The sequence below is a fragment of the Ctenopharyngodon idella genome, chromosome 3 (assembly GCF_019924925.1).
Source record: "Ctenopharyngodon idella isolate HZGC_01 chromosome 3, HZGC01, whole genome shotgun sequence".
NCBI classification, from domain to species: Eukaryota; Metazoa; Chordata; class Actinopteri; order Cypriniformes; family Xenocyprididae; genus Ctenopharyngodon; species Ctenopharyngodon idella.
The window spans coordinates 5110161-5131678 of record NC_067222.1 but is presented as its reverse complement, the minus strand read 5'-3'; the positions used below and the strand labels follow the sequence as shown (position 1 = coordinate 5131678).

At 38.2% G+C, this 21518-nt stretch overlaps 1 protein-coding gene and 1 long non-coding RNA gene across 2 annotated transcripts in view; one reads left to right on the top strand and one right to left on the bottom strand.

Moving 5' to 3' along the window:
* Nucleotides 1-9673, top strand: part of elac2 (elaC ribonuclease Z 2) — a 17816-nt gene extending 8143 nt beyond the window's left edge. The window contains exons 16-25 of the mRNA XM_051886314.1: nt 118-239; nt 578-668; nt 875-1013; nt 1298-1336; nt 1428-1537; nt 1735-1834; nt 3427-3547; nt 5141-5219; nt 7549-7693; nt 8877-9673. Coding sequence (XP_051742274.1) covers nt 118-239; nt 578-668; nt 875-1013; nt 1298-1336; nt 1428-1537; nt 1735-1834; nt 3427-3547; nt 5141-5219; nt 7549-7693; nt 8877-9119 — 1189 coding nt within the window. The 3' untranslated portion in view covers nt 9120-9673. The remainder of the gene's footprint in view (nt 1-117; nt 240-577; nt 669-874; nt 1014-1297; nt 1337-1427; nt 1538-1734; nt 1835-3426; nt 3548-5140; nt 5220-7548; nt 7694-8876) is intronic.
* Nucleotides 1-21518, bottom strand: part of LOC127508437 (uncharacterized) — a 527778-nt gene that overhangs the window by 136526 nt on the left and 369734 nt on the right. The window lies entirely within an intron of this gene.

Below are 21518 nucleotides of genomic sequence, written 5' to 3'. Positions count from 1 at the left end.
TGATAATTATGAGTTTATCAATTTTTACAGCTTCAACAAACCAGTTCCTAGGAAGTTCTTGCAAATCTTGATCTTAGTTGAGGAGCTTTTGTGAATCTTTCTTGTGTGTGTGTGTAGAGATGCCATCCTGTCCTGCGACTCTGAGGAGTTTGTGAAGGAAGCAGCCGAAGTGCCAAACTTTCTGGAGGAAGTTGAGGAATGCAGAAAGTTCCAGGTGGCTGCGTCCGTCTCCACGTCTGGTGAGCTTTCTACCGAATCTGAGAGAGAGAAGGAGGGATGAAAGTATTGAATTAGAAGAGCAGAAAGACAAGAACACTTCCTCAGCTTGACATTTAATTTCCTCCGAGTAAAACTTTCTTCACGTCTGACTTTCCCTCTCTAATGTATCTGTAGACGCCTCAGATCATACAAGAGTAAATGGATTTGTTTTTCCAAAATGGTCATAATAGAGATGAACACTTTTAATGGTAGTCTATATAAAATATAACAAGTTTTAAGTTTTTAAGCTCTTATTCTGGGTGTGTGAACTGATTTAGTTCCATTTTCATATGTGTATCATGTTTGTATGTTTCTAAAGGTGAGAAGTTTCCTGAGATCGTGTTTTTGGGCACCGGCTCGTCCCTGCCGATGAAGATCAGAAACGTCAGTGGAACTTTAGTGAACATCAGGTAATATTTATCAATGGTCAATTAAGCAAGTTCGTTGTTTTGAGGTGCGGCTCATGCACAAAACACGTGTTCACATTGGCCTAAACAATACTACTTAACTGTAGTAAAATCACAGTAATGTAGTCACATGTGTTTTATTGATATAATGTAATTCAGCAGACTTGATTATATGCAGTGGTGTGTCTATTCATCTCTCTGTTCCTCAGCCCATCTCAGTCGCTGCTGTTGGATTGTGGGGAGGGAACGTTCGGCCAGTTGTGTCGTCATTATGGCAATGATGTGGATGAAGTCCTCTCCAAACTCTCCACCATCTTTGTGTCGCACCTGCACGCAGATCATCACACGGTGAGGCCGTCACAAACAAACCATAAGATGATTATTTTGCCAAAAAAAAACTGCTTGACTGTACATTATCGTGCTAATTATATGGATACTTAACAAATAATTAAATAAATGGTCAGTTATACAGTTTAGCATACTAGATTATTTAAATGGAAGAAACCCAGAGCATCAGAATCATAGAGAGCTGAGAGAAAAATGTAGCATATAGGAAGTAGGAATATTATATTAAATAATAATCAATGCCATTTATTCCTTTGCTGACGCTATATGTTTTTTCATCCACGCAGGGTTTGATTCATTTATTATTGGAGCGAGAGAGAGCTCTGGTATGTATATTTATTTTATTTTGGGGGGTCAGTATTTTAATGCTTGCGTATATGGATTATTTCACTGTTAACATCATCTTCTGTATTGTAGATGAGTCTTGGAAAAGCGTTCAGCCCCGTGGATCTGATCGCACCCGTACAGATCATGATGTGGTTGAACCAGTACCACGACCACTGCCAGCAGATCCTCAGCCAGATCAAGTACGAGAGAAAACTACCACTGTCTCTTTATTTGATCTCTGTCTGTCTTTCTGTAAGAGCGTCTACGGTTCTCACAATTGACAGTAAATACATTATCATTTGTAAAAAGGGTATCAACGACAAAAATCGGTTGCTTGTTCTTGACACTTATCTCTTCTTTTTATTTATTTATTTATTTATTTTTTTGATCATTCCAGCATCATCCCATCAAAGTTTTTGTGTGACGGTGCCGAGATTCCCAAAGCCAAGACCAAATCCTTCATTCAGACTGTCCTGAAGAAGAATGACCTGGTCAAGGTCTGTATGGACTGTATAGCCTTTTTTTTTTTTTTTTTTTTTCTTTTTTTTTTGCTTAGCTTAGAAAAAAATCCCTATACAGTATATCTTAATAATTAGGCATTTGGTTTAAATGTTTTATTTTATTTTATTTTATTTTAAGAATCAGGATTTCAAGGAAACAGCAGTTGCAAAGAAAATTAAAAATGTTTAGTGCAAAAGAACATAAAAAAAAGTAACTTTAATGGTATTTTATTATATATATTTATATGCACCAATGTAATAATTAAAGGTTGGGTAGGCAATTTTTTTTCATTAGCACTTTTTGTTATTCTGGTTGAAACTCTCTTCACGTCCTGATTGCAATCAATAATAGAAGTGGTCTAAATATTCAAAAAGGCACATATATAGGAATTATTTTTCCTATTTTTACCCTGAATAGGATTGAGTGAGCTTTACTTGGTGCTAAACATGTCTGTTTCATACTGGATGCCGGAGGGCGCCCTTGAGCAGATACTCCAAATCTACGCAATGCGTACAAATATACACAACAAATATATAACAAACGCTATTTCAGGAAATCCCCAATGGGCATCATGCTATCGCTGTGACTGAATAAAAAGAAGGTAGAAACGCTTTGATTGATTAAACATAAATAAAATAAACAGACGACTACAATAATACATTGTTTATATGTTTTCTTCAAGCCTTCTCGGGTATTTCCGTAATTATAAAGTATATTTATAATCCAAATGCTAATCAAAATGCTATTTCAAACACTCAACTGACATTATAAAGTGAGTTTGGAGTAAAAACACATTCAATGTTGTCTTTTGTTAGAAAAGAAGTTCATAAAGGCTTCTCATGTTTGGAAAGTTTGTATATTTGACATGTGTTGCTTTTTCTAATGCAGTGCTCTCAGATGGAGCGTCATTTACTACTGATCACAGAGCAGCTCTTCACTAACACGCTGTGTACATATTCATATAATTAAAAATCGCAGCCTTTGCGATGTCATAATCGCACTAAGCCAAATCGCGATTTCGATTCGATTACCATTAATCGTGCAGCCCTAGACGTATGCGTTTCTTTGTCAACACTATCAACGCCGAAATGAATCTGCAGCAGTCAGGTGGTACAATTCAGACCTCTGAAAGTTGTTTGTGTTCATTATTATTGTATTGTAATGTGCTTTAAGACATGAGGTAATTTAACACCGTCTCATAACGCTTTGCAGACTCTGCTTTGGCTTTGCGCGTTCATGTGTTTTGAAGGAGGCGTGGCTTCGGAGAGTTGTTGCTGGCCTCTCTGAAATTGCCTACTCTACCTTTAATCTATTGCTATCTAAAATATTTTTTTCTCTGTCTTCTAGCACTCTCATACTCGCAAAGTATATGGGTTTGGTTTTTAGGAAGCTTAATGGCCGTATAAAAGCACATTAAAGTCACAATCACAATATTTAAGATGTTTAATTTTATGGTACCAACAAACTATTATATATAAATCTTTATAATATCTGTACTCGGGCCGTGATATAAATAAAGAATAAAGAGTGATCTATGGAGCATGTTGTGATTAAACTCTCCCTCTTTCTCTCTCTTTTGAATGTGTAGTTTCAGACGTGTTATGTTCGTCACTGTAAGAACGCGTTTGCCTGCAGTTTGACGCATCAGTCTGGCTGGCAGCTTGTGTTCTCTGGAGACACCATGCCCTGCGAAGCCGTCGCCAATATGGGTAAAAACACATACACACACTATGACCACTGATGCTTTTGCCCATGAGTATGTACAAATTATATATCATATCACATCATACTGGTCTGAATATTCTGATGAGGGTAAAATCATCTAAAACTTGCCTTTTAAAGGTTATAGTGTTTAGAATGTGTAAAAAAATTTTTTTTTAGTTTTTGTCATTGTCCCGAGTGATGATTCTGATTTAAAAAAAAAAAATCAAATCAGTATAAATTAAACAGAGTACCAACATGATATACATATAGTTGACTATGTAAATTATGGTTTATAAAATTACGCTATATAATAAGGTTTCTTTTGTTAACATTAGTTAAGTTCATTAGTTGACATGAACTAATAACAAAAAAAAAGTTACGACGCTCAAAGTTCAAAGCAAAGGGAGATATTTTCTTTTAAAGAATTCTGTTTAAGGACTACAACAAACGGCTGGTAGGGACTACAACGAGCTTCTTCCCGGGTTGTTGACATCACAAACCCTAAAATTTACATAAACCCTGCCCCCGAGAACATGCAACAAAGGGGATGAGGCCATTTTGGGCTGCTTTAGAAGCGCGAGCTGTTAAAGCTCCACCCTCTTCTGGAAAGGGGGCAGGGAGCAGCAGCTCATTTGCATTTAAAGGGACACACACAAAAACGGCTTGTTTTTGCTCACACCCAAATAGGGGCAAATTTGACAAGCTATAATAAATGATCTGTGGGGTATTTTGAGCTAAAACTTCACAGACACATTCTGGGAACACTAGAGACTTGTATTACATCTTGTAAGAAGTGGCATAATAGATCCCCTTTAATCTTTGTTAATGTTAGTTAATGCATTAACTATAGTAGGAGCTTACTGTAAAAAGTTATTTATCAGTTTTTGTTTTTTGGCAATACATTTAATACAAATTTGAGGAAGAAAAATCATGTGCTATTTCTTTCTATTGGTTTTTCAGTTGGAAAATGTGGTCTTGAGGTTTCTTGAGTTTTGTGAACACCCACACAAACACCCACACATGTATTTATTAAGATGCACAGTTACATTTTGCATGCAATTAGATTTATAGTTACACGCTTATGCTTTATTTTCAATCTGAACTCAATCTTCCGTCATTCAGAATCTGGTCATTAAACGGCCATCAGTCCAGTTGGAGAGAGAAAGTCTGTAATTGCGTCTGAATCTCTATAGTGACTCACAATCGATACGAATGAAGCCTGCGTTTAAATGCTGCTTCCTGTCTTTATCAGCTATGTAATCGATCACTTCAGCGCCATTCTCAGAGTCACAGAAACCTCTTTAATGGCTCCTGAGGGAGTCCGGCAGTGATGGAGGGTATTCAACCTTCCCCTCCTGAACGCTGCAGATGGTTTGGTCCGCTCGTCTCATTAGGAAAGGCCTTTGTTGTCTCAGCGCTTGTTGGGCTGCTGGAGTTCTCGTGATTGATTTCTAAAGGGAAAAAATGGAGTATGTGTTGGTGTGTGTGAAAGTTTGTGTGTGTTTTACAATAGGGCGAAAGAGGGAACAGCATGTCAGCTGTAATTTATCTGTGTGTGTGGTGGAGAGAGTTTGATTCATCTCTTGGTTTGTTCTCAGGCAAGAATGCAACACTTTTGATTCATGAAGCCACGCTGGAGGATGGGATGGAAGAAGAGGCGTTAGAGAAGAGACACAGGTAACATGAACACAGGTTCAATGACATCCCAATGCAAGAGAAATTCAGAGCTACAGGGTCATCTCATTTTTTATTTTTTTATAATGTTTGTCAAAGTCTTTAGCACTAAATCTCTCTTAATGGAGTTTTTCACGACCAATTCTGGTACAGCATCAGGCATCCATGTAGTTCCATTAGATCCATGTCAGAAATAGTTTTTAACTACTCATCCTTCAATAACAGCCTCTTTTTACAGTTGCATCACACTTTGGCTGATTCATAAAGCAGTCAGTGCTGAAATGTACTGCTAAATCTGTTCAGATCAGACCAAAATCATCAGGTACCTTGTTCAAAATGAACTTAAATACGAAGAGGCACAATTGTCAATAATCAGAAATGTTTCTTGAGCATCAAATCGGCATAGTAGAATGATTTCTGAAAATTCAGCTTTGATCACAGGAATAAATTCCATGTTAACATATATTCACATAGAAAACAGTTATTTTGATTTGTAGTAATAATCCATGATATTATAGTTTTTACTTATGGAAGCTTGTTTCCGCCATGGAATAAAACCATTTAAAAGATAATTGCAACTTTTTATTTCACAATTCTGACTTCTTTTCTCAGAATTGTGAGTTATAAAGTCCAATTCTGAGGGGGAAAAAAACTTTTATTCTCAATTACGAGTTTATATATCACAATTTTGACTTTATAACTGGCAATTTCGAGTTCATATCACACAATTTTGAGAAAAAAGATATAAACACACAATTGCAAGTTATAAAGTCAGAATTGTGAGATAAAGTTTGTTTTTTTTTTAGTGGCAGAAACGAGCTTCCATAAAGACTTCTTACAAAAACATTTTAAAAATTTACTCCAAACCTTTAAATGAGTAATGACGGAATTGCCTTTTTATTGTGGCACAATTTCTGTCAACAGTAGCCATGTTTCCATCCAAAGTTGCGAATTTAACTTGTGCGCAAAATTGGAATATCACATAAAATATTTGCGAATAAAGCAGCGTTTCCATCCAGTGAGTCGAAGAGAACAAAAACATCACTTCCTGATAAAATGGCGCTAAATATCACTAAGAAAAGTAGGAAAAGCAATTGTATATACTAATTTTTGTATATAATAAATTACTTGCTTCTTAGAGCACGCAGATAAAACGCAATAAACGCGTTTTGGAGGCAGATGTCTACTGTGCGGGAACACATTCATGTAAGACAGTTCTCGGACGTAATTATACCGAACCACTTTGACGACAGACTTTGCTCAGGCATTACAGAACAACCAAAACAGCATTTCAGTTGATGTGCAACAAGATCGGTCCGCTGGTTAGAATAGTTATGCCGTCCCATCTCGCAGTCACACAATTGAGCATCGAGGAATTTATTCAGTAAAAGTGTTTCAATCATAGTTTATGGGCATGTTTTCTCATCGGATAAAAATGTGTCTGACTCAATTGAGCGCATACTTGTTTTTTTTATGTGCATTTTTAGAATTTTTCAATCCAGCTGTTTTTATGCGATATCCCAAAATGCGCATAAAAATAGGTGAATGTTGTTCCAATTTAATGAATGCATTTCAACTTGGCATGAATTCTCTTCTATAAACATTGCAAGTGTTAATCATCAGCTCTTATCAAACAATTCTGCTTTTGCCTTGAGTGAAGAGGTGAAGAGTGTATTTGGCAAACTAACAAAACAGACAAGAAAATAAACCATCGTTTGATTTGAGAGCTAAAAAACTCCGCCGCAGGCAGGAGGTGAAAATCTTCTGAAATGAAAGTGGTCAGGTTTCCCAGAGGATAATATGTTTCCTGATGGAGGACTCATTTAAAGCAGGTCTCTCTTTAAGTTCTGGGATTCTCCTCTTAGATGAGCATTGATTGGGTTCCTTATCGTCTGTTGGAGTTCTGGAGCGCCGGGTCTCTGGATGAACTGCTCCGTGTGTCACGCTGGGGCTTTTTCCAATTGAAGAGCTGAATAACTCTGAGAACTTCTGAGTGGAATTGATTGGAGATTTTGTGGGGGATTCATTTGGGTTTCAGTGAGGAATTGATTGCCTGGGAGGGCGGAGAGTGTCATCCAAGTCAGTGAAGGTTCGGTTTAGCTTTATCAGCTGAAATTCACAAATTTGTGTTTCAAGCTTTGTAGACATGAGAATTGGCTGTGGAAAACAGAGTAATACTGCAGTACAGCACTCCAGTGGTGTCCATGCAGACTTTTCTGATGTCATTTATTGTGTAAATTGAAGTTGAGGCTCAGATTCAGTGCATTAGTCTTTTCTGAAGAAGTTGCATGATTGTCAAGTGATCGCTCTTTGAATCTGAAACTTTTTCCAGCACCACGTCTCAGGCAATTGGCATGGGGATGAAGATGAACGCTGAATTCATCGTGTTAAATCACTTCAGTCAACGGTATGCTAAGATCCCTCTCTTCAACGACGACTTCAACAGCAAAGTGGGCATCTCGTTTGACCACATGAGGGTGAGGATACACATATTGTCAAATAACAAATAAATAACAACTAATTCTTCTTAAAGGGATAGTTCACCCAAAAATTATCCCATGATTCACTCACCTTCAAGCCATCCTAGGTGTATTTGACTATCTTCTTTCAGATGAACACAATCTGAGATATATTTAAAAAATACTGGCTCTTCTAAACTTTATAGTGGTTTTGAAGGGGGGGCACATTTTGAAGCCCAAAAAAAGTGCATCCATCCATCATAAAAATAATCCATACTGCTCCAGGGGGTTAATATAGGCCTTCTGAAGTGAAGTGATTAGTTTTTGTAAGAAAAATATCCATATTTAAAACTTTATTAACTATAATATCTAGCTTCTGGGAGATGGCCATACGCGTCGATTTGCGGTGGAAGAGTGACCTCTGACTCAACGCATGACGTAATGATGAACGCTGAAACGCAGATGATAGATCAAAACAAAACACCGGTCATGAATTCGAAGTCTAAAATGAGAATTTTTAAAGAGAAATGTTGGAGGATTTTGATATAAGAGAAGAGGAGCTTGAGTTTGTTGCCCAGCCCTATTTGTTTGAACCGCGAGAGGCATCTAAGCTCACGATTCTCCTACATCTTGCCTCATTCGTCGCTTCTTAGGTTACTCTCTTGGCACAAGTCGACTTACGCAGTATGCGTATGGTCATTCGCCGGAAGCTAGTTTGAATTTATAAAGTTTTAATTATGGATTTTCCCATCGCTTCACTTCAAAAAGCCTTTATTAACCCCCTGGAGCCATATGGATTATATTTATGATGGATGGATAAACTTTTTTGGGCTACAAAATCTGCATCCTTCCTTTTATTTCTTAGTTGCTTCCTACATTACTTACATCATCATACCTTTACTTCCTTATTTTCTTCCTTACTTCTACTTCTTACTTAGTCCTTTCCTTATTTACATACATCCTTCCTTTTCTCAGTTACTTCCTACAATACTTATATCCTTTCTTATTTACATCCTTACAATCACCCTTGCTTACAGCATACCTTCCTTAGTTATTTTCTTTCATCCTTCCTTCCCTTTATTCCTCCTCCTTAGCTACCTCACTTTTTTTTAGTTGAGAAATGCTGTACAAACCAAATAGAATTTATATTCCACTTTGAATCAAATGGAAAGTTTGATGTGTTGTTTTCTTGTGCTCACAGATTCGATTTGGAGATTTCCAGATGCTTCCGCGGCTCATTCGGCCTCTGAAGGCATTGTTTGCAGAGGAGATTGAAGAGATGGAGGAGAGGAGAGAAAGGAGAGAGATGAAGAAGAGCATTGAGCCTCCATCTAATGGAGAGTCTGGAACAAGCCGCCAACTTGAAGAGACAAGCAGAGGTGCCAAGAGAGAGCAAGATGACCTCAACCAAGAAGCAGCCGTCAAACGACTTAAGACAAACTGATGGGCAACCAATCAGGGTGAGGATTAGATCAGCTCAACCTATCAGAAGACAGGCTGGGGAAAAACTAAACCAGTGGGCTTTAAAATATATATCATAAAATCCATGTTGGGTCGAAGTCCAACTGGGTGAGATTAAAGCAGCTGGAGATTAATTTGAGTTTCAAGCATACTCAGAAATACAGTGTATCGGTTCCTGGCTGGGAACAGAACTGGAATCTGTCCCGCTGCTATTGATTCTGCTTCCAGCTTGACCATGGTGCCGGTGGGAAAGTACACTACCATAGATTTTTGAAATGTTTGTCATTTTAATTTCAGCCTTCAGCACTGAAGAAAGACATTATTTTTTTGTTATTTTCATACAGTGATGGAGTTATGGAGAATTCCACTTCAGTTTGAATCGGGCTGTTTTTTTTTGTGAGTAAACTGAGTGCAGTGGTGTGTGAAAAAAGGCACTTGTACATTTTTCTGTATGTAATTTTATTTTATGTCCATGAAATGGCTGATCAGCTTAGGCTTTTCTAATTATTTTAGGGAAATAAACATAAACCTGGATAACTATTTGTCATTATTATAACTTTATCCCTCCCCCTTAATTGCAAAGTGCAAACATGTAACAAATATCATGTAACAGAAAAATTAAGGGTGATTTATAGAATATAAATTTCATCATAGCTATAAAATATACTTTTTTTTTTTTTTTTTTGCATTTGAGATGTATATAATTGGTTTTGCATAAATGCAAATGCATAGGCCACTTTCATTTTTCCTTTCTGGTCATGTGACTGCTGATGGCACATCTATGAAGTTTGCTGAAATAACTTGGGAATCATCTTCCAGCTACAGATTTTAAATTGTGCATGGTACAACTGATGTTTTAAGTTTAAAATAGAGCTGAGAGAGGAAGGATGAAGCAAAATGTGCTGTTAGTTGTAGAAAGTTCATACAAAATGGATGAAAGGACCGTCAGTAAAGATCTACTCTTTCACAACAGGGATATTGGGGTGTTAAAGTCAACATGAGATGGTTTTTGCCTTTTTCCATGATGTAACACATTTCAGGGTGAAAAGGGATATTGAGTGAGAAAAAAAATGTAGGCCGGGATGATAAAATATATGTATTGTGAATTTATTGGATGGTGAAAAGTGTCAGGTGGTTAAAATAAGAGGGCTTGGTGACATCAGCTGAAAAGTCATTTTTAGAGGTGGAACAAGTTATTAAATTTTGTTAGGAATAACTTTAATTGCTGTCATTAAATAATAGCATAACTCCTGGGACAGATGCTGGTCTTACGCTTTTGTTTAATCGTAACTCAAAGACTGGATCATCATTTTTCCCAATGGGAACTGATGAAGCTGTCACTGAAGTATGTGGTGCAGTCAACTAACAAAGCTTTTGATTTAATGTCACGTCTCTGTGTTTGATGGTTACTCTATCATTAAGTGCTTCCCGATGGGAAAACATGTTTGCTTTGCCGTTTACGCATATGTCGAGCACTATCTTGACATCTAATCAAATTTCGCCTCTGAAAAATAAACTGAGGTGATATAGCTCAAAGACATGAAAAATTAAACTATGTCTGTGGCATCTGTCTGATACTGCTTCTAATTTATTACACAAAACCTGAATGTTTCTGATCTTGTCAACGGCGCTGTGCCCCGGTGTTCACTGCTACGCTAGCAGAGTGGTTTTGATCTAATATTCATCATAGCGGTTCAAATGAAGTTTGGTTTGCTGTGAATTCTATTACAGTGGGAATTATCTACATATAACAAGCATCAGATAGATTCGTCATTGGCTTTCTTTCTTTCAGTGAAAAACAAAATAACCTTTAAATGAGAGACTAATACTGTATAGAGGCTCTCTGGCATTGTTAATTTCGAAGAGGTCATCTTTTTGATTTCTTCAAGTAGGAGATCACTCTTGAGAACAAACATACAGAATCCATAAAATGTTTTAGGTATCTTTTTTTTTTTTTTTAAATTGTGTGAATTCTGAAAGAAATGTTCTGGATTCAAAAAGTTATGTCTACAGTAGGTTATGTATGGGCCATAGATACAGACTATGGCATTGATTACCACAGAATATAATTATGTTTACAGTAATGCACATATGCTAATCTGTGGGGCAATGGTGAAGTAAAACACAGCTCTTGTTTTTGTTGAAGCACTTATTTTAATACAGAATTCATTTAGACAGTAACTGTCAAAGTTCTTTTAATGGTGGGTCTGCTTTTTTAGGCGGACCAACTGTAAGGGATAGACTTGACGTGTTTTCAATGGTATCCACAGTATTTTTTCAGAGCGTTTTTTTGTTTGTTTTTTTGGTCTTCTTGGAAAGACATTTTTGCAGTGTTTCATAGGCAAAACAATGTAAAAACAAAGTAACAGTACAACCGAACTGAGAAGAGATGTCTCCCTCACAGCCTCGCTTTTTTCCCCTTAAAAATCAAAGATGGCGCTGCTGCGAATGTCTCTTTCTGGTATCCTTGCGCATATACACAGTTAATTTTTTATACATCGTCTTGACTAGTTATTGTAAATAAATAAAGTTGCACTTACGTGATTTAATCACACTCTTGTAAACACATAAAAAACTGAATGTTCGTCACAGTGTAAGTCTTGATCTTCAGTTGTAAAGGCGCGTCCACACACCAACGGACGATATACTAAGCGCGCGAAGTCGCGTTCTGTCACCACAATCGGCGGTCAAAGTTTTTCTTTCCTCTGTCGTTGTAGTTGTGGTTGGACTCCGATATTCTCTTAGATTAAAAACATAGGTACTTCTTGGTGTGAACAGGCCTTAACTTAATTGTCCTCTCCATGTCCTTGCAGGTTTGTAGTTTTTTTTTTTTTTTTCTTCTTGAAAACTTTACTTCTTATTTACTTCCCAGATATGTGCACAATGTTTACCTCACTGATTTTTTTCTTGTTGCGTTTTGCAGAATGTTTATATAATTTCTGTAGTTGTCTGAGCGTATTTACCTCTTCCACCACTGGAGGCCGCAATTTCCTCATAAATTACACTGAATGTTTCCCACTCCTTGCGTACCTCTGAATGAAGAGCCATTTATTGAACTAAAGACTAAAGAAGTCAGGTCATTGGCTATCAATTAATTAGTTTAGTCATTTCTCAAAACCCCACTGGACTGATAGTAGGGACCTGAGAAGCTTTTAAATTGTGACATGACTATCTTTCTTTGTAAACTAGCATCTGTCATTAACAGGACAGATGTCCCCGTTGTCCAATAGAGAATTTTTCGCTCCTGGTAAGTAAGTGTAACAGATGTTTTATTTACAGTGACAATCCCACTGGACAAACCTCAAGTTTCAATTGAAGAAAAGCCTGTTCTGGGCCAGAAAAACAGGCTCCACACTGTCCCTTTAAACCTGCTGGTCTCATAAGTGTATCAGTGTCCAGTTTCAACAAAACAGTGATTCATCTAGTTAAAAATATTCATGTAATTGTACCTGCTGGTCCAGCCACAGTCATTCAAGCTCAGTTTGTCCGGTTGCTGTTCTTCCAGATTTTATGTTGTGTCTTTCTCCCTTCATTCAGGATGTGTTGTGATGTGCTGTGATTTTTTTTTTTTAATTTTTTTTTTTTTTACAGGGGGACACAACCCCATCATCTTAGTCTCTTGAGTGATCTGCGTGTTGTTCATATAAAAGCATATGCGTGTATCTCCCGCTGTGATGCAGCTCTTCTCTTAAGCAGGTGTGTTTTCTCAGCGTCTCTCTTTACAGTAGATATTTGTGGATGTGGGTTTGGCCCCTGAAGGGATCCTTTCTAAATTCAGTTTCATGAAGTTCAGTTCTACTCTTCTCTGCTCAGATGTTGCTCTATCATCGCTCTCAATACTTAACAGTTTTATTTCAACTTTGTATCCAGTATCAACTTTGTCTCAGCTATTTCTTTTAGACTTCCTTCAAACAAATATTAAAATGGAGACAAATGAGTCACTAGGTGTCCTCCAGTAAGAGAAATAAAATTGATGTCGAGCAGCTCAGATCTCTTGATATGGGGAAAGCTGGTGAGAAATGCTTGAGTTTATATTGTGATCTTGCCTTTTGATTGTAGACTTTGGTATTTTGACAACTAGAGCAGACACATGAGATTACTGGGGTCTGTATGTTTCAGGAGAAACAAGCCTCACTAAAAACCTAGGATAAACAACTGAGACATCCAAGAGATCTCATTTATGATTTTTATTTCCAATTTGAGTGTTTCTGGAGCTTATGCTGACAAATCAGCACTCAGATGAAGGTTTTAACGCTCAGGAGACTTAATGGAGTTCTCAGTTTTGTCTCGGAATCATCTCAAATGTTCATCTCATAAATCTTTTAGATGGAAATGTAGATGTCAGCTCACATAGTCTGATCTTGAGAGAAAATTGGGTTCATATTGAGATCTCTGACTTTTGATTACAGACTTTGATATCTTGGCAAATATGAGAACAGTTTGAGAAATTGGTGAGATCTCCTCTGAAACTCCTGAGATTACGAGATTCTTTAGCAGGAGAAACACCTAATGAAGAGGTTGCATTTAATCTCATACTTGTCTAGTAGAAACAATTGAGAATTTTTTGTGATTTTTCTTTTGTACCCCATGTATAGTGCTACTGTCTCTTCCCAGAGGAGGATGTAATTGCTCAGTGGTTGCTCTTTCATGTCTCAGGTGACTTTAATGGTCTTCTTAATGTAAACTTCAACTATAATGTATGAATTTTAGAGGTTTCTCCTAAAAGTCCTTAGGAGAAAAAAAAAATGGGTTGCTCAGATCATTTAGTTTTGGAAGAATCTGAGAAATGTTTGTTCATATTGAGATCTTTACCTTTTTAATTGCAGATTTTGTCATTTTTGCACATTTGAGCACAGTTTGAGATAAAGAAATCTCTTCTGAAACTAGAGGAAATGTGAGATTACTGAGGAATTTTCTTTAGAAGAAACATCTGAGAAGCAGGAGACCCCTGCAAAATTTTTTCTCTATTCTCATTTGTGTCTTAAAGCAACAGTCGAGAAGTTAAAGAGAAGTTTGAGTTGTCTTTCTCTTATATAATCTCATTCTTTTCCCAAATGAAAATGTTATTGCTCAGTTTGCAGCTTTCAAATCAAATATGTTGCAGCTTCGGCGTCATGACGTTTGAGTGTGAGCTCCTCGAGAACCAATGACGTTTGATGCTAATCATCAAACCTGCGCAAATTCAATTTGAGAGCTCCATGATTATTATTTGCATGAATTTGAGAGTCACTAAGGATTTAAATTTCATCTTCTCACACAAGACCATCGGATGGCTTTAGAAGACTTGAAATACAGCAGCATGATAGATGTGTTCATGTGGAAAAGAGCTGCGTAAATTAAAAAAAAAAAGTTCAGCATCCCGGTTTGGGAACAACATGAGGGTGAGTAAAAAATGACAATTTGATCTGCATTTAATTATTGTGTTTGAAGAGGAACAACTGAGATATTAAATCAATTTTTAATGTGTGGTTTGCTTTGCTTTCAGGGTTACACAAACACTCAAGCAGGTAAAAGACTCGGTGACCGACCCAGTGGGCTCTGTGGTGTGAAATTTGTTTCATATTTCTGGTGATTATAAAGTTCATCAAAACCTGGCAGACATAGTCTGCTCACCTCTGCTCTGTCTCTCTCTTTCTCAATGTGCAGTTGAACGGACACTGTGGTGGACACTCGTGTGTGTGAGTGTGATTACACCGGAGATCATCGTCTAATTCCACAGCACTTCAGCTCACCTGGACAGGCCGGTAATTGCTGGTAGACTCCAAAACTACCTGACCTGTCCGTCAGATACAGATCAGCGTCAAACTGGAGACACATCACACCTCTGCTCGCTGGAATCTCATATCTTGTTCCTAGAGAAAAGACAGACTCATCACAGAAGAGCGAGCGAAGCCATTGCAGGCAGGTCTTTGATAGCTCAAGCAACTACGTGAATATGGCCTTCTTGGAGATTTAAAGAGGCAGGCGTCCGACTCGTGCATGCATTGCGTTACGTGCGGCATGGCCGAGGGCATTAGTATTCAGGATGGTTGGTGTGGGTCGCTCCCTTGTTCCCGCAGCAGGCAGGTTTGTATTAGCAGACTGTCGAGAAGCAAACCTCATCTCTGGGGAGCGACTCGAGACCAGACGCCCTGCTGGTGCTGCATGTGAAATCAGCCCTGTTCTGCTCCGGATCACAGCGTTTGGATCTGCTCGAAGTCTCAATGCAGAAATGACCTGCAACTGCAGACAGGCAGATAGCAGAGAGAGAGTTTAGGATGGGCTTGATGTTTCGGTACTGAACATACTGCGCTGAGGCTCAGAGCTTCTGGCTCAAAACACTCTAAACCGTGAATGTAAAAGCATCTAGACACAATTTCATGTTGCTGACTAATTAATATAATATCCATCCGTTCTGTCTGTTCGTCCGACCGACTGTCTGTTGTCCTGTCCATCGTTCTCTCTAGTCATTGTTCTGTAACGTTCTCACCCTATCATTCTTCCGTTCAGTTGTTCTGCCTAGTGTTCTATCCATCCATCTATCCATTGTTCTCTCTATCTGTAGTTCTGTCTGTCGTTCATTCTATCTGTCATTCTGTCTGTTGTTCTTATGTTCAGTCGTTCCATCCATCCATCCATCCATCCATCGGCCTTTCTTTTGTCCTGTCTAATCTATTGTTCCGTTTTTTCATTCTCATTCTATCATTCTTCTGTTCGGTCGTTCTTTCATTCTGTCATTCTATTTTTCTGTCTGTCATTCTCTCATTCTATCATTATTTCATTCTGTTCTGTCATTCTCTTATTGTCTGTCATTATTTCGTTCTGTTCTGTCATTATCTCGTTCTGTCTATCATTTCGTTCTGTCATTCTATTATTCTGTCTATCATTCTCTCATTCTGTCATTATTTCATTGTCGTTCTATTTTTCTGTCTCATTATTTTGTTCTGTCTGTCATTCTATCATTCTGTCCATTTTTATTTCGTTCTGTCATTCTGTTGTTTTGTGTATCATTATTTTGTTCTGTTGTTCTGTCTGTCATTCTCGTTCTGTCTATCGTTATTTCGTTCTGTCGTTCTATTCTCTCATTTTCTCATTCTGTCTATCGTATTTTGTTGTCTATCATTATTTTGTTCTGTCATTCTATTGTTCTGTCTATCATTCTCGTTCTGTCTATCATTATTTCTTTCTGTCGTTCTATTGTGGTCTATTATTCTCATTCTGTCTATCATTTTTCGTTCTGTTGTTCTGTCATTCTCTCATTCTGTCTATCATTGTTCTATTGTTCCGTCTATCTATCTGTAAGGACTATAAAAATTAATTAAAATTAGATGAATGTGTTTAAATTCCTTTTTTTTTTATTCGTTTCCTTACTTTCGAGCTTAAATTGCAATTTAGCATCCTGTTTGCCACCTCATTTCAAATACAGTAATTGAGTTGAAATTTAAAGGCACTCTCAATTTCAATTAATTTAAACACCACAACCCTTGTTTATATTAGCTAGTTGAATAATAACACATCAACTTTAATGACATTTGAATGAACTCTGTTGCTACCTTGAGTACAGACACCAGTAACATGACAACACATTAATATATGTACAACAGGGCCTCATACTTGCAATGCATTGGCCAAATATTTGTATGTCTGCACTTGCATACTTGTGTAGAATATGTTTCTGAGCTCAGACGTCAACTGCAGAATCAATCCCTAATTTAAACCTCAGACTTCAGACAGGGTTGCATATTAAAAGCAGATCGAGCTCGAATGTTTTTCTTGAAACTATTTTTAAAATCCCAGACTGCCTGGAGAGAACAGTCAATACATGCTGCGAGTCCATGAGTCCCTAAAGAGCACTCGCTCTGAACCTTGGATCCCTGCGTAGTCTAAATCAAAGCAAGACTTTGCTTAACACCAATGGACTCGTCATTTAAAAAAAAAAAACTTTTGTCTAAAGTGACTAACTAAATGTAGAGTGAGCAACCAGAGTTTAAGGCAAAGTTAATCTGGAACTGTCAATCTAAAGATTTAGGATTCGGGCTGCATTCCTATTTGCATACTTCGATTCACTAGGGAAGACCATATGTTTTGTATGTACCCTGCTAAATAGCTGCTTAAACTAGCTTAAAGTTTCAAGCTGATCTAGTTTAGTGATTTTTGAGGGTTTTTGGGGCACTTGATAGCTGATCAGGCTGGGAAATCAGCTGAAAACCAGTTTGGCCATCCTAAGAGACCAACTAAACCAGCTAAAACTGACAAACCACATTTTTTTCCTGTTTTAATTTCAGATTAATTTCCGAAGAGCAATTGGGGGTTAGTTGCCTTGCTTCGGGTTACAAGTCCGACTCTCTAACTATTAGGCCACAACTGCCTGGTACACTTCTGACAGACTATTCTCTATCTCACAATCGGATACCATGTGCTTTGAGATGCTATTTGTTTTTTAAGTACAGGAAGCAGGTCTGAAGTCTGTGTTCTGCGGTGTTGGTTATGGACTGACATTAAACTGTCTTAAGCTGTAGATCGTTAATTTAAACAATCTTTTGCAGGCTCAGAAACTTTGGCTAATCCTCCGCTCGTTAGAGAGAACCGTGTTTCATATTGGTTCTCTCTCACTGGTTTGCTTCATCAGCGTTTCAGGGCTCCACTGAGACATGTTCCTCTCGCTCTCTCTGAAATAATTGCTTTCAAGCCCACCGTTTTGTTAAACAGAGAGTGCAAGAAAGCCAGACTTTAAAATGCCCTCAAAACTCATGATGGAAAACATACTTTGTACTGTGCTTTAATTAAGCCTTTACAATTACACTGTTTTCTTTCACATTCATGTCAGTTATCTTAGATTAGTTTGTGGCATTTGCTAAGTCAATCACATTTAGCCTACTATTGTTCATATATTAAACTTGAGCGAGTAAGTCATTGTTTATGTGGTGCATCACAAGACGGTGTGTCTGTGATTGTTTTGTCACCTGTCGCTGTCTGATGACCTGTATGGATTGGACGATGTGATCCGTATTGCTTTAGTTTCTCACTCTAAGTATTAGTGATAATGAGCCTTTCAGCAAAACACTTGTTCTCTATATGTGTTTCTTTCTCTCTGTGTGTCTTAAGGCTTTTCCTCTCAACTCCAACTGGACCAATCAGGCTTCAACATTTTATTCCCTTTTTGTAAAGGCGAGTTTTTGAAGGAACGTTGGCGGTAAACTTGCCCCTCTCTGAAGATTATTGTGCATTTCAACAGGTGCTTTTACTTATTGTGATGAGAAAATAATGAACATTTGTACATCTTAATGGCCGGAGAACTGTTTAATTCTGAAGTTTGATATCATGGTTTCAAGAGGTGCAAGGAAAGATAGAGCTAATGAAAGAAAAACGAGTGGAGAGTTAATAAAAAGCGTCTCATAATGGCGCTCGGATGAGCATGTGTGGGTGAGAAAGGTCACTGCTCAATTTTATTATGAAAATTATGACTTTCTGCAGCTCCACACCACAAAGCGAGTGTGGCGAAGGTTCATTTTTATGAAACAGGCAATATTCTCAGAGCTAACAGTAAAACAGCCGTCAGCTTTAGTTTCAATGTCATTGATTTGCCAGAATCGATGGTATCCCGCTATTGTCGGCTCACTGCAATCTCTCGCTGGCCTTCACAGCGGTAGTGCTACTCAAAAACAGCCATGTTGATTTTAAACTCTTCAATAATGCATTGAGTTTGTGTTTGACTAATCGTAGCACATTGGTTGGCTTCACTGCTAGCAGCATCAAGACTGCCTCATCTTGGTCCTCCTCTCAACTTACTGTGACTAATAATTCACTGCATTTAAGCATCTTGCATCAGAGCTAAAAAACGTCAAAAAATGAAAAAACTCCCTGAACCACCAAGGCAGTTAGAGTGCTGGTTCAGAGCCAGAGCGTAGTTTCAAATCAGTTTGTGATTTGTCTTTTGACACACAAAGCACTAGCTGACAAAGTGGTTTGTATGTAGCACAAAAACATTGCTGGTCTAGAAGTGAGAACCGCTTGCATCAGGGGCTGGGGGCGGGGTTACCGTGACCAGGATGAACAGAAACTTGTGACTGCCCTTTTTGAAATAGCAGCTAATCGAGCCAATAGCAGCTCGCTTGTAATCTCCGTCTATACAAATTACGGCGAGCTGCACAAACATGTTGGATTCACTGTGTTTGGATGCCGATGTAGGTTCGCAAAGCCATGAGCATCAATAGTAATGCAATGTCCGCCATTGTTGGTTTGTTTGTGTTTGGCACTGCTGCAATAGCACAGCTGGGAAAGAAGAGACGTATACAGTGACTTAAGACCTGGCTCTGTGGTGACTCTCTGGCCCTAACGCACTGGTTCTTAGAAGGCTCGCCAGTCAAACCAACTCTAAACTGGCAATAGCACTAGCTCTGAACTAGCACCCGGTTCATGCTGTGGAAAAGGGGTAAAAGAGAGATATTGTCCAGTGCATCCATTGTTTCCAAACAAAATCACATCATAATTGCAATTTTCAAACTTCCCAACACTCTTAAAGGTTTAGTTCACCCCAAAATGAAAATTCTGTCATTACTCACCCTCATGTTGTTCCACACCTGTAAGACTTTCGTTCTTCGGAACACAAATGAAGATTTTTTTGATGACAGAATTCTGTCAGATTTCCTTCCATTGACTGCCATTGCAACTTCCACTTTGATACTTCAAAAACGAATCCATATGAATCGAGTGGTAGTCCAAATTTTCTGAAGAGAATCAATCACTTGTTATGATGAACAGATTTAATTCAGGCTTTTACTCGCATGTAAACATTGATCAGCGAACATAAGCAGAAGCTCAACCAAACTTCATAAACTTTATGAAGTTTTTGAAGCGTCAAAGTGGAGGTTGCAAAGGCAGTCAATGGAAGGAAATCTGACAGCATTCTGTCATCAAAAATGTCTTAATTTGTCTTCCGAAGAAGAACGAAGGTCTTACGGGTGTGGAACGACATGGGGGTGAGTAACAAATGACAGAATTTTCATTTTGGGGTGAACTTACCCTTTAAAAATAAACATTCTTTATTGGCATCAATGTTTCCATGAAGAACCTTTAACATCCCTGGAATCTTTCCATTCCACAAAAGGTTCTTTAGTGGAAAAGGGTTCTTTAGATTTTTTTAAAAGATTGACTGAATGAGTCTTTTGGGAATCAAAAATAGTTCTTCTATGGCATCACTGCAAAATAAAAACAACATTTTTTAACCTTTATTGTTAAGAGTAAAGAGGTATTGAAGGCAGCGTAAGACAGCAAGTGTTTTGGCATCAAAGTCACAGGACTCCTGAATGTTTTTCCACAAACAAGTACAAACCTCTCACTCACAGACCACCCTGCCTCTCAGTAAACACCAGAATGTACACCAATCCCAGCAGAGAACTGATCATTATTTGTGCTGTTTTCCTTTAGTTTGAATAGTTTCGAGTCCAGCAGTGAACTATAGTGGCCTTCAGCTGCAGTGCAATCTCCATGCTCAGACACCAGCGAAATGACAAATAAGCCCTCCAAACAATCTCAAACCCCAGCTGAATTTTCTGCCTTTGTTTTGTAATTTACATGAACAGATTGCGATAACAGTGCTGGAGTGCTCGAGAAGGCGGCGGTCTTGTTTGCCGGCTCACTTTTGGGAAAGTCTCACAAATCAGCGTCTTTTGTTTGCCTGTGTTCTCCGGTCCTCCGGGTCTTCGTGTTCTGTGGGAACATTTGTGGCAAAGGAAAGTGTTTTGTCTGTGAGAGTTTGTATTGTGCAGACTGAATAGAACCGGGCGTCTTTCGGCTCATTTGGGCTCCTCAATGAGAACGTTTATGGGCAAAAAAATGGATTTTTGCAAAGTCATCTTTTCACTAGGCAAAAAAAAAAAAAAGAAGTTCTTTTCTATCCGCATAATTTAATCAGCCCAAATAAATGTGTGGTCATTTGAGAGATTAGATTGTAATCCTTACAAAACCATTCACATTGAGCAAGGTTTGCCTTAGCGGTCAGTGTTTGCATTTGTACACATTAATATGACAAGACAAGAGGTCAGGATGGTCACCGAAATAGACAAATAGTCTCAGGCGGTAAATGGAAAGGCCGCACATAATCTAACAGAGAAACAAACTTAGTGAAACGATATGAATCCATAAAGCCGCATCCCGCGGTAATGAGGTTTGCTGATGTCTCAGCTTTTATTTCAGCCGATGTGCACGATAGAGGTTATTATCCCCAGAGAGGAATGGAGATTTTATCTCTCTCTCCATCACGCTGTGCTCGGATGTCCTTGGGTGGTTTTGTTTTAGGGGCGTCGGCGAATATTTTTGGGCTGTGAGGCGATTTAAGATCTTCTTGGCCGCATAACACTGTGACAAAATAATGGCTGTTTGGATTGGAATACCACCTCACTGA